The sequence below is a fragment of the Sinocyclocheilus rhinocerous genome, unplaced genomic scaffold (genome assembly GCF_001515625.1).
Source record: "Sinocyclocheilus rhinocerous isolate Xijiao unplaced genomic scaffold, SAMN03320098_v1.1 scaffold218, whole genome shotgun sequence".
Classification (NCBI taxonomy): Eukaryota; Metazoa; Chordata; class Actinopteri; order Cypriniformes; family Cyprinidae; genus Sinocyclocheilus; species Sinocyclocheilus rhinocerous.
Window position 1 is genome coordinate 428,413 of NW_015664181.1, and position 14,262 is coordinate 442,674.

Consider the following 14,262-nt stretch of genomic DNA (forward strand, 5'->3'; position numbering starts at 1 on the left):
TCTTTTTTTTCTTTTCTTTTGTGCACAAAAATTATTCTCGTAGCTTCGTAAAATTACGGTTGAACCCTTGATGTCACTAGGGTTGTGACGGTGAGGAAATTTTCCCACCGGTTAATCAACGTGTGACAACACTGGTAATACCGGTATCACCGTGGGGGCGGGGCCGTTCCCTCTTTTCCTAGCTTTCCTTCGTTTTTAAATAGCTTGTAAAAGCTGCGTGCGCATTTTACTTCACTTTCAAATAGCGGCAATTCGAAGTAAAGCAATTGTTCGTTTTTAGTTTGTTTGAATTTTCCCTATTAGTATTTGTTCTTTTACTGAACTAAATTATTTATATTACTATAAAAAATCAAAACTACGGTGGGGGTCGGTGGGCAAGTGACATAACCGGTGTTGCGGCTTAACACCGGTATCAGCACCGTCTATCGCGGCAAGCCTAGATGTCACATGGATTATTTTACAGATCTCCTTGCTATGTTTCTGGACTTGGGAACATTTCAGTTGTATTGCTGTCTATGCAGGGTCAGACAGCTCTCAGATTCCATCAAAAGTATCTTCATTTGTGTTCCGAAGATGAACGAAGGTCTTACGGGTTTGAAACAACATGAGGGTGAGTAATTAATGACAGAATTTTTGGGTGAACTAACCCTTTAAAGCATCTGCTGTCTCAAACTCGGGGGCAAAACGTGTGAAAAATGTGTGTGCATCACAAGCATCCATGTGAGACTAACAGGAGCGGGGATCACAGTTTAACCAGCCAGGAGCCTCTCCCTAAATCCTAAATCCCCTCTTTATGTGTGTGTATATGTGTGTGAGTGTGTGTGTCCTGGGAAACAGAGAGGCAAACACGCATGAAGTATGTGCCACTCTGCCCCCCGGTCACAATGGTCTTACCAGGTTCCAATCAAGCGCAAACTCACAGCTTATACAGTCTAGAGCTGGACTTAACTTGAAAAATCCCATTTGAATCTGTTAAAAAAATTATAATATAAATTAAATTAAAATAATATAAATTAAATATAACATTAAAAAAAAAAATTTATTTAATTTTTTAAATAAATTATAAAATAGAAAAGGCCTGTCATTATTGACATGTACTGAAAAATCACAGCAAAGTCTGATACAACAAGTGTGAATAAATAATTAGGGCTGTCAGTTTAACGCATTAACTTAATTAATTAGTTATGAAAAAATAACGCGATTAAAATATGTTAACGCAGTTAATGCACTGGCCCCGCACCCAGACCTGTACGTCATCTTACAGTCCATACATTTTGAAACATACATTATGTTCCTAAAATTCAAGATATTGGGGCAAAAAATGCCCCTATATGAGTTTTTGTCACAATTTATATCATATGATAAGCAATACCACATGAGCAGCAAGAGCAATATTAGTATACTGATATTGCTATAATATAATAAATATAATATATTTATTAACTTTTTCATATAATTATATATTCATCAACTTTAATCAATTTTATTACTTATATATAATAATTATGTATTTAAATTTTTGGTGAAATACTAATTTAATGTCCCCTAAAATATCAGTGCTGCTATTTCTGCTGACTACACTGGTTTATCTGTAGATGTCCTGTGTGTCAGTGGATGGTCACCCCCTCTGGTGGATGCTGCTAATTAACATTCCTGTTTGGGACAGTAGGTCGAGGTTGCGAGGCCAACAGGGCCGCATGCCTGGCCTGGTGAAATCTGTCTCCCACACACTGCTATAATCACCAGCTCCTCTAGATCAGGGGAGGGGAGGGCACTGACCTCTCAGTACAGAAAAGACACGTCACTAATTATTGGTGCACATCCTGAGTCCCAATGGGTTAAGTATTCTAGTCACACACTGTTTAGAGACAACAAAAGGTGATGCTCTCCACTGTATGAGCCCCAGTGGTGGTTAGATTTGGCATTTAATCGTGTTTAGTAGCGGTTGCTAAGGCAAGCATCACTATTACTATAGGTCACACTTAATGATAGTGTTAGTGATTTGAACAAACTTGTAAACCTATGTATTTGAAATATTATGGCTATTATGGCACAGAATATATATATATATATAGAGAGAGAGAGAGAGAGAGAGAGAGAGAGAGAGAGAAAGAGAGAGAGTTAACACATTAGTATAGGGACCAATTCTCACTATTAACTAGTTGCTTACAAATACTTACAAAGCACATATTCAAAACACAAAACACTGCTTGACCATATTCTACCTCCCTAATCCTACCCAAAACCTAAACTTAACAACTACCTTACTAACTATTAATGAACAGCATATTAGGAGTTTATTGAGGCAAAAGTCGTAGTTAAGGGTTTGTTATTAGTGAGAATTTGACCTTAAAATAAAGTGTAACATATATATATATATGTTATCCTATTACTTGTTTCGCTTCTGTTTCAGTTTTTATAACCATTTCTTACTATGTGTAAGTAAGTTGTTGTTTTTTAGAGCTAAAGGACAGAGTGTGAGTCAAAGTGACCAGAAACATTCTTGCTGGAGCTCTTTGTTGTTTACTTTGTATTACTGTGTGTAAAGCAGTCCCCCCCCCTCCGTCCAATACCAGTGGTCTATTTTATGAGCAAGCTGGGGTGATTATGTACATTGACAATGTCACATCCCGAAATATATGAGAAATGGCTACTATCTTTGTTCAGAAAGTATTCATTGAGTTATACATAGACTAGCACACGCCAGTCCGGCATGTTGATACCTAAACAAACACTGGACGTCTGGCCTGATATTACATTATAATGAAGCATGTTAGCAGATATACAGATAGATAGACACAGACAGACAGATAGATAGATAGATAGATAGACTATTTGTTCAAGTATTTTTGCTTCCATTTTAGCCTTGTTAATATCATTGTTTTATCATTTAAAGCCTATCCAACTATCAATGTTTTGCTTTAAAATTGTACTTGTGCTATCTGTCTTTAAAGGGGTCATATGATGCGATTTCAAGTTTTCCTGTCTCTTTGGAGTGTTACAAGCTGATTGTGCATAGATAAGATCCCTGAAGTTGCAAAGACTAAAGTCTCAAAACCAAAGAGATATTCTTTATCAAAGTTAAGACTCTGCCACGCCCCCCTAAAACGGCTCGTTCTAACACGCCCCCACATATCTACCTCACTATGTGGAAATATTTGTGTAATTTGCCGCCCAAATGTTCACGCAAAGAAAGAAGGCGTGGTTTCAGTAACCGCAGTTAGTGTTGAAGCAGCATGTCAGGGAGACGCTGTGTGTTTCTAGGCGAAAGCAAAAGCACTTTATTTGGCCTTCTTAAAGTAGATGCATTTAGGAATCTTTAAGATTACTTACAACAGAACAGCAATGCATTTTATGGACGACCGTTTCGTGAACCTAGGAGAGTAGGTAGTTCTGACTTTGCTATGACAATCTGGCGCTTCTGAATCAGCTACTGTTTTGTTATTAGTTTAAGTATTTGCTATTGACTGTTCAAATGCGGAGTTTTGCGCATCGTGTGTGTGTGTGTGTGCGCGACTCTGTTCCCCTTTCGGGCTCTGTCTTTATATTTATTTTGAAAGATGAAGCTCGCGTTTATGGTAAGGGGCGTTACATTTCCGACGCGTGCTTGTTGTGTTCGGCCAATCACAATGCACTGGTTCAGCTGGCCAATCAGAGCAGACTGCACTTGTCTGAAGGAGGGACTTTGTAGAAAACGAAGCGTTTGAGAGAGGCGGGGCATAGAGGACCTACAATAATGTACAGTATTTGAAAAATAATGTGTTTTTTGAACATTAAAGCATGTCAACATATTCTGTTACACCAAATACACAAAATAATGATCTTTAAAAAAGCATCATATGACCCCTTTAAAATAAATGAAACCTGGTTTGATATTTGTTATGAACGCAAAACTATTCAGACTTTTTAAATATGTAAGTGTCTAAATACTTTCGGACAGGTAAGGTTAGCCTGTCGGAGGCATAATTCACTGCATACCATGGTACAGCACGATTACCTCACTAAAATAGACATTCAATTTATAATTATATATATTTTGATGTTAATCCAAGGTACTACAATTAACATGGTATTACCATCGTGGTAGCGTCCAAAAACGATGGTCTACTTCTCTGTAAGTGGTCAGAGTAACGCGTCTGTTGTGTTGAGAAGCACGGCTGTTATCTGTGACAGCATCGCGCGCGTCGCTCATTTCCCCTCGTGCTGATTTCAGCCAATGAGCGCGCAGACTCTCCCACCAATCAGAGACCTGCCTCTGGATCTGATTCTGCGGGACAGATACTGTACTTCACTCACTGGACTATTAACGACCACGTTCAGATTCGACTTAAAGGAACTCAATTTGGATACGAATGAATACTCAGTATTTTATATGGATGTTTCTGTTTTCATTCTGAGTAATTTTATCGATTCTATCGTGGAAAGATACACTATTTGAATTATGAAGAATAAAGTATCTCAAGAGCTGTTATGAACCTGTGACTTTTTCTTTCTTTCTTTTTTCTGGAATTGGAAGCATTTGCAAACTGACCGTGTAAATCATGCGAGAGTTTGCTGGAGTTCAGTCACGCCGTGAACCGAGCGGCTCCGCTCCCAGGATTTACCTGCCCTTCATCTTACTGCTGCTCATGTTCACTCCCAGTGTGGACTCGTCTTGGTGGTAGGTGTTTCTAAGTGTTTTATTGGCACAAGAGCCACTCATTGGCTCATCTTCATTTTCTTTTGGAAATCGAACTTAGGTGCATAGCTACAGACCTAAATTAAACTAACAGAACTGTTCCCAATAACAAGTACGCTCATTGAATTTGTGTCACAATATGGGACAAATCATAACAATAAATAATTAATTTCGAATCAAATAAAAACACTAAAAAAGGGATTTCAGTGTAATGTCTCGTTTGATTCAGGAATGGTTTCAAATTGTGATGGAAATTCCAAGATTAGTGTAAGGAAGCTGAAAAATGAACTGCAGATCAGAGAAATTCTTATGACTGTAAGAATTTAACTAGAAAAGCAAAGTTTTTTTGGGACGAAACCATTGTTAAAAAGTGTGTTTAAATTTGAATTTAGTTTATATAGTAGGCCTACATCATATTTAATACATTCACTTTTGTACAAGGATGGGAAACATATTTTTCCTTAATGCAGTAGCACGGCTGAATTCAGTAAACTAATTCCAACTTTTGTCCATCATTATAGATATGACTCAGGTCCCCTTTAATTATGTGATTATGATAGTCTTTTTCATGATCCACCTGCCGGGGAAAAAAATAATCACACATTTGATCATCTAGAAAAGTAGAGTACAAAAAAAAAAAAAGCATTTCAGATTACAGTAGAGAAATAATGGATTTAAAGTTTGAAAAAAAGCCTGTGTCAAAATAATACTATTTTTATTTTTCATTGAATATAAATATACATTTGAGTCTAAATTGACTTTAACATTATGGAAAAGGTAGGCCTATATAACGTGTGCTTGTGGTGCAGCACATTTATATAATCTCTTTAAAATTATAATTTTTTTTTTTTCATTTCTAGACCAATTTGGTCCAGAGCATGATAACAAAAGGAAGAGCAGTTAGTAATGTTCAGTTAGTGATCTATGTATGACACAAATTAAAAGTACTAAAATAGCTTTTTGCTATTTATTACTATTTATTTGCTAAGTATAATCACACCAATATTACTGGGAGAAAAAAAAACAGATAAAAATGATACAATCAGAAAGAAAAAAAATTGCTCTAGATGGAAGGTGATGGCAGAAATGCATATAGTACTGTGTTTAATCATTTCTCAGGGCAGTTGTTAGTAAAGACAGAGGAGTCTGATGTCTTAAAGTGACATTGATCAACACATTCCAAACTGTACTATGACAGGTCTTGGCTGGATCAGCAGACCTACTTGTGTGCTGAACGCACCAGATAAACACACTTGCTAGGGTGATAGAGATTTTAAGTGACTTAGTTTGAAGTTATTGCTTTTCATCTCCATTTCTTCACTGTATAACACCAGACACGATGACACAATGGCAGACTTCGCCTTTAAAAACGTCTCTAATTGCAGCATTCATAAGTTCCCCATCACGTCTCAGAGGTAGCAATATCAACATAGTCAGCGCACTGCCTAGTGCCCCACAGCTGAGTAAACAACATCATCTCAGTCCATGCTATTTTTTGATACTTTCAATTAAAATGAATGCTGGGTTTCTTTCACGACAGACAATAATAACGTATTTCATGAATGGGAAAAGAAGGGTTATCGTTTGTATAATCTATGTTGAAATAACTATATGTATGGCCCCTTTTGCCCTCCATAAGGCAGCGGCGATTCGACGGCATGAGTCCGCAAGACAGCCGTGGCGACGTGCCCAAAACCGTATGAGCCAGTGGTGATAAATATCTCTTAGTTCCTACGGTAATTTATACAGTTATGGGGATTGTTGTCATCGTTGCAATCAATTCACGCGTAGCGGTTTTCTGGCTCACGTGCAGCGGCCTTTCCCAGTCCCAGCCGCATACAGCTGATAAGTGTTCTGGAACAGAGAGGGAGAGCGAGATTGTGTTTCTGTGTGTCAAGGATCAACAGGGCAACCGTGCAAAGCCGGCAACAGCAGGCCCTCCCATGGATGCTATAGCGAGAGGAATAAGTCTTTCGCTGGGCTGTATGTTTGCACTAGTATGTCAGTGTGTGTGTGTGTGAAAGAGAGAGAGAGAGCGATAGAGACAGCCATAAGAGGAGTGGAAATTGTCCAGTAGGTTTGTACGGAGTGCTGTCGCACAAACCCAGACACGACTGACTGGATAATGAGATCCGGGAAAGAGACAAGGGCGCGTGAGCACAGCGTAAACCTCGCCGAGGGTGTCTGTGTGGTGCGCTTGAACAGACAGGGTCCACCAGGTATTTGTCAGGCTGTTTAACAAGAAACCTGCAACATAATGACAAATATTAATGCAAGATTGTCAATTGTTGCTGCACTCTTGTAGAGATTTGTCAACAGAAAACCATGGGATATGGGACAAATTGGGGTGTATCTAAATTATGGAGAAAGAAGTAGCTCTTAAAAGGATAGTTTGTCTCAAAATGAAAATTATGTCATCACTTACTCCCTTTCATAGTGTTCTAAGCCTGTATGACTTTTTATTCATTTCTGGAACACAAAAACAACATTGGACCCCATTGACTTTCATTGCATGGAGAAAAAAAACCACTCTTTTTTTAAAATATCTTTTGGAAAATAAATTTTTCAAAATATCTTTTGTGTTCTACAGGAGAAAGTAAGTCACACAGGTTTTGAACGACCCGAGTTTGTGATGACAGAATTTTCCAATGCAACATCATGGAAATTCGCAACTATTTTATGTTTCATATATTTGTACAAACTGTCCGTTCACATGTTTTTGCTCCACTGACAGTTTCATGAAATGAGGTTGGGGTGGACCTTGGTCTAAAAATCGTACACTTGTGCATGAATCACATCATACAAATTCATATGAAATGGCCGTCTTGTAAAATTTTTATGTTTTCTCATGAGATTGGGTTGGAAGTTTCATTTTTGGGTGAACTATGTATTTAAGACTCTGTGAACAGAAATTTTTAAGTTTCTGCAGACACAGTAAAGTAGGATAAGTCAGCGCACTGCCTAGTGCCCCACAGCTGAGTAAACAACATCATCTCAGTCCATGCTATTTTTTGATACTTTCAATTAAAATGAATGCTGGGTTTCTTTCACGACAGACAATAATAACGTATTTCATGAATGGGAAAAGAAGGGTTATCGTTTGTATCATCTATGTTGAAATAACTATATGTATGGCCCCTTTTGCCCTCCATAAGGCAGCGGCGATTCGACGGCATGAGTCCGCAAGACAGCCGTGGCGACGTGCCCAAAACCGTATGAGCCAGTGGTGATAAATATCTCTTAGTTCCTACGGTAATTTATACAGTTATGGGGATTGTTGTCATCGTTGCAATCAATTCACACGTAGCGGTTTTCTGGCTCACGTGCAGCGGCCTTTCCCAGTCCCAGCCGCATACAGCTGATAAGTGTTCTGGAACAGAGAGGGAGAGCGAGATTGTGTTTCTGTGTGTCAAGGATCAACAGGGCAGCCGTGCAAAGCCGACAACAGCAGGCCCTCCCATGGATGCTATAGCGAGAGGAATAAGTCTTTCGTTGGGCCGTATGTTTGCACTAGTATGTCAGTGTGTGTGTGTGTGAGCGCGAGAGCGATAGGGACAACCATAAGAGGAGTGGAAATTGTTCAGTAGTTTGTACGGAGTGTTGTCGCACAAACCCAGACACGACTGACTGGATAATGAGATCCGGGAAAGAGACAAGGGCGCGTGAGCACAGCGTAAACCTCGCCGAGGGTGTCTGTGTGTGCACTTGAACAGAAAGAGTCCACCAGGTATTTGTCAGACTGTTTAGCAGCAATAGCAGGAAACCTGCAACATAATGACAAATATCAATGCAAGATTTGTATGAATTTGATTGATGTCTGTGTGTTTTGTATAGCTTTGTGTTTTATTGCTTTCCTTTTATGATGTACGGTGTCATTGAGTGTTTTGAAAGGCGCTTAAAAATGAAAGGTATTATTATTAAGATTGTTAGTTCTTGCTGCACTCTTGTAGACATTTGTCAACAGAGAACCGTGGGATATGGGACAAATTGGGATATATCTAATTGAGGGAGTATGAAATAGTCCTTAAAAGGTTAATTTGTCTAAAAATAAAAAATTATGTAATCATTTACTCGCCTTCATGTTGTTACAAACCTGTATGACTTTTTATTCATTTCTGGAACATAAAAGCAAAATTGGACCCCACTGACCTTCACTGCATGGAGAAAAAAAACACTGAGACATTTTTCTAAATATCTTCTTTTGTGTTCCACAGCAGAAAGAAAGTCTTGAACAACATGAGTTTGTGATGACAGAATTTTCCAATGCAATATCATGGCAATTCGCAACTGTTTTATGTTTTGGCGAATTGGTATACGACATGAATCCATACAATCTTATTCATGTTTTCGCTCCACTGACAGTTTAATGAAATGGGTTTGGGGTGGGCCTTTTTCTAAAAATCGTACACTTCTGTACGAATCACATCATGCAAATTCATATGAAATGGCCACCTCGTAAAATTTGTACGTTTTCTCATGAGACTCGGTTGAAAGTTTCATTTTTGGGTGAACAATGTATTTAAGAACCTGTGAACAGAAATTTTCAAGTTTTTGCAGAGACAGTAAAGTATCATAGGAGTCTCATTATTGCAATATATCTTAATTAAATAAAGGGACATGAAATATTTAAGATGAAATTATTTTATCATCTGCGAAGAAACAGACTGAGATATGTAAGTAGCACAGCTATTGGAAATCAGCTGGGTGGGAAAACGGGCAATTATTCAGTTTAGTGGTCACTGGACACTATGCAAAAATATTTGACCACAGAATGATTGACCTGCCAGAATCAAACATTCCATAAAGCCGTGTATTAAAGTGTGGCTAACATGAACTTTGAAGTTTCAATCTCAAATACAGATAACCCAGAAGAGCAGGCTAACTAAAACAATCCTACCCAACTATAAAGTCAGTTTCACGCGTTACTGATTTAATAATTATGCATTAAATTGATTTATAATCACAAGACATTGGCCAACTACTGCAATAGTAATGGACATTTATACATTAGATTTATTCATTTAGCAGACGCTATAGTCAACGAATGTGACTCTGTTTGTTTCTGCAGGTACATTGGTGCGTTAGGTGCACGGGTCATATGTGACAACATTCCAGGGCTGGTGAACAAGCAGAGGCAGCTCTGCCAAAGACACCCAGATCTCATGCAATCCATCGGAGAAGGAGCCAAAGAGTGGATACGAGAATGCCAGCACCAGTTCCGACACCATCGCTGGAACTGCAGCACGCTGGAGCGAGACCATACTGTGTTTGGCCGCGTCATGTTGCGCAGTCAGTGTTTGTGTTACACTTTATTGCTAACAATGGCTGAGATCAAAATCATACAGTAATAAGACATGATGTGCATAAATTATGCAACCTTGTATCATGTATAAAAGCATCATATTCCATAAAATATCAAGCTGTGTGCAAATGCGTGTCTTACTAAAGCTAGTAGAACCACCCCCAAATCAAAAGAAAGACACGAGAAAGAATATTTTGCACAAGGAAAAAGCCAATTTAAGGACAGTATTGTAACAACATTTTCAAAACAAAAGTATATTTAAATATTTATAAACATTTTATAAATAATATAAAATGTTATATTATTAAATTATTATATAAATATATAATATTATAAAACAGTTATATGAAATATATTATTTAAATTGCAAAATATTTTTATACTAGTACTGGAATGGTAATATTGGTTGTTTATGCAATTTGGACCCCATTGACTTTCATTGCATGGAGAAAAAAAACCACTCTTTTTTTAAAATATCTTTTGGAAAATAAATTTTTCAAAATATCTTTTGTGTTCTACAGGAGAAAGTAAGTCACACAGGTTTTGAACGACCCGAGTTTGTGATGACAGAATTTTCCAATGCAACATCATGGAAATTCGCAACTATTTTATGTTTCATATATTTGTACAAACTGTTCGTTCACATGTTTTTGCTCCACTGACAGTTTCATGAAATGAGGTTGGGGTGGACCTTGGTCTAAAAATCGTACACTTGTGCATGAATCACATCATACAAATTCATATGAAATGGCCGTCTTGTAAAATTTTTATGTTTTCTCATGAGATTGGGTTGGAAGTTTCATTTTTGGGTGAACTATGTATTTAAGACTCTGTGAACAGAAATTTTTAAGTTTCTGCAGACACAGTAAAGTAGGATATGGGTATCATTATTGCAAAATATCCTAAATAAAGGGACATGAAATATTGATTTAAGTTGAAATTATTTTATTATGTGTGAAGAAACAGACTGAGACATGAAACTAGCACAGCTATAGGAAATCAGCGCAGTCAGTGTTTGTGTTACACTTTATTGCTAACAATGGCTGAGATCAAAATCATACAGTAATAAGACATGACGTGCATAAATTATGCAACCTTGTATCATGTATAAAAGCATCATATTCCATAAAATATCAAGCTGTGTGCAAATGCGTGTCTTACTAAAGCTAGTAGAACCACCCCCAAATCAAAAGAAAGACACGAGAAAGAATATTTTGCACAAGGAAAAAGCCAATTTAAGGACAGTATTGTAACAACATTTTCAAAACAAAAGTATATTTAAATATTTATAAACATTTTATAAATAATATAAAATGTTATATTATTAAATTATTATATAAATATATAATATTATAAAACAGTTATATGAAATATATTATTTAAATTGCAAAATATTTTTATACTAGTACTGGAATGGTAATATTGGTTGTTTATGCAATGTTTTAAATATAAAAATATTGTTGAAGTAATTTTTAAATGGGAATCCAATGTGAACTTACTACAATCAGAGCCGATCCTCCCTATACGCAAAGTACGCAAGCTGCGTCAACAGAAAACCATGGGATATGGGACAAATTGGGGTGTATCTAAATTATGGAGAAAGAAGTAGCTCTTAAAAGGATAGTTTGTCTCAAAATGAAAATTATGTCATCACTTACTCCCTTTCATAGTGTTCTAAGCCTGTATGACTTTTTATTCATTTCTGGAACACAAAAACAACATTGGACCCCATTGACTTTCATTGCATGGAGAGAAAAAAAACACTCTTTTTTAAAAATATCTTTTGGAAAAAAAAATTTTCAAAATATCTTTTGTGTTCTACAGGAGAAAGTAAGTCACACAGGTTTTGAACGACCCGAGTTTGTGATGACAGAATTTTCCAATGCAACATCATGGAAGCTCTGACTACAATTGAGAACAATGGAAAACAAACAAAATCTTAAAAGTAAAAAAAAATTTATGAGAATTCTGACCAAAAATGTCTTAAATAGCCTTTTTTTCTTTGGGTAAACAGACAGGTTTTCATAAGGTTATGCTTTAGTCAATCAGCTTGAGGTGTTTGGCATATAACTTTACAGTAAATGGTGCAACATTACAACTTTACTTGCTACAAGAACAAACAATTGAGAACAATGGAAAAAACGATAAAACAAAAACACATCAAAACAATCAAACAAACAAAATCTTAAAAGTAAAAAAAAATTTATGAGAATTCTGACCAAAAATGTCTTAAATAGCCTTTTTTTCTTTGGGTAAACAGACAAGTTTTCATAAGGTTATGCTTTAGTCAATCAGCTTGAGGTGTTTGGCATATAACTTTACAGTAAATGGTGCAACATTACAACTTTACTTGCTACAAGAACAAAAGCTGTGTAAAGCATGCAGTCAAGACAACAATCCCATCAATATGTCTGTTGGATAGATGTCGGGAAAAAGGGCTTTAAAATCTCCACTTCCTAAGAATGGGCGAAAGTCTGACAGAGAGTGGATATTCTCCAAATACAAGTGGCTAGTCGGGAGGGGGTTCTCTACAGGCTGATGTATAAACAGTAATAGGAGATGTAAATATTTGTGCAGATGACTCTGGCAGACAGACAAAGCTGCTCTTTTTGACATATCACCCTCTGTTCTGGCTCAGTGCATGAGCTGGAGGAGGAAAATGAGCAAAATAGGGGTCATTTTGCGCTACTTTGGCGAAAAAACACACCTCAAGGCTATGAGTGCAATCGACCAAAGAAACTAAACGTGAAGGAGTGTCAGTCTGAATCAGTCGAATGTCTAAAAGCTCTAGGGTGGCCTCCCGCACTTAGGCCAGCCAAGGGGCTTAAATCTAGGGATGATGTTAGAGAGTTGATATAACAAAAGCACAGTGGATTTAACACCATAGTAAGAGCCTTACGCCTCATCAACTTTCTTGGCTCTATTAAACTACTGAAAAGCAAAGTTTTTAAAGTTAAAACGCTTTCTGACAACTGTAAGTAAGCCATTCGTTGGCTGACACTAAAGTCAACGTAAAACCCTGTGCGCAACCCAGAAATTATACACTAATCATCTTCTTTTTGAAGGTTACAGTAGAACTGTACTGCATTTTTAACATGCCATTATGAAAAATCTCTCACTTTTCTTTCATCAGGTAGCCGTGAAGCAGCATTCGTTTATGCGATCTCCTCTGCCGGGGTGGTTTATGCCATCACCGGAGCATGCAGTCAAGGAGAGCTGAAGATCTGTGGCTGCGACACCAACAGGAGAGGCCGGACGAGCGATGAAGAAGGCGACTTTGACTGGGGTGGCTGTAGCGACAACATCAACTACGGTATCAAGTTTGCCAAAGCTTTTGTGGACGCCAGAGAGAGGATGGTCAAAGATGCCAGAGCACTGATGAATCTGCACAACAACCGCTGTGGAAGAATGGTAAGGGTCAAGATTATCACATTTGATTGATTATCGTTGCAAAATACTCCCTAACAGGTAAGCAGGTTATGATCCTGAAGGGGTTTATATAACATGTCCTAACATTACAAAAGCTAATTATAAAAATTTGAGCTTGTCTTTTAATCTGGGTCATTGAGTGGTTCATAGGTCATGGGTTGAGTTCTGTTTTCTTTAGGCAGTAAAGCGTTTTATGAAGACTGAATGCAAGTGTCATGGAGTCAGTGGGTCATGTGCTCTCAGGACATGCTGGCTGGCTATGTCTGATTTCCGGCGAACAGGGGACTACTTGAGAAAGAAGTACAATACTGCTGTAGAGGTCACCATGAACCAGGATGGTTCAGGCTTCATGGTTGCTGACCGAGATTACAAGAGAACGACCAAAAATGATCTAGTATACACTGAGAACTCTCCAGACTATTGTCTAATGGACCGTTTGGCAGGTAAGCAACAAAGAGCATGCTAAATGTTTTTATACCATGATAGCTGGGATATCAAAAAGTAATTGGGCAATATTCTGTCAAAGAGTCATATTTCACCCCAAAGTCCCAAGACAAAAATAAGAATTTGTATTTTGCATTTTAAAGAATAGAAAACTTATGTAAGTACTATTTAGATTTTGCATTGTTAAATTTCATGAAAATTAAACACATTTCTCAAATAATTTATTACTACAACGTAGGGTTGGGCGGTATATCGAGTTCGTACACTATATCGATATTTTCTTTACAAGCGATTTGATATGAGGCCATACCGTTTATATCGATATACAGTAGTTTGATACGAGCGCATCTGAAAATATAGCGGAGGACACAGACTGAGCTGCTACGGAGAAAGTTCATAATCCAAATTG

At 37.4% G+C, this 14,262-nt stretch overlaps 1 protein-coding gene across 2 annotated transcripts in view; it reads left to right on the forward strand.

The window, feature by feature from the left end:
* The first annotated feature begins 4,328 nt into the window (after positions 1 to 4,328).
* LOC107729733 (protein Wnt-2b-A-like) overlaps positions 4,329 to 14,262 on the forward strand; it is a 12,348-nt gene continuing 2,414 nt past the window's right edge. For both annotated transcript variants that reach the window (XM_016540404.1, XM_016540405.1), the window contains exons 1-4: positions 4,329 to 4,660; positions 9,747 to 9,967; positions 13,114 to 13,391; positions 13,588 to 13,852. In XM_016540404.1, coding sequence (XP_016395890.1) covers positions 4,542 to 4,660; positions 9,747 to 9,967; positions 13,114 to 13,391; positions 13,588 to 13,852 — 883 coding nt within the window. In that variant the 5' untranslated portion in view covers positions 4,329 to 4,541. The remainder of the gene's footprint in view (positions 4,661 to 9,746; positions 9,968 to 13,113; positions 13,392 to 13,587; positions 13,853 to 14,262) is intronic.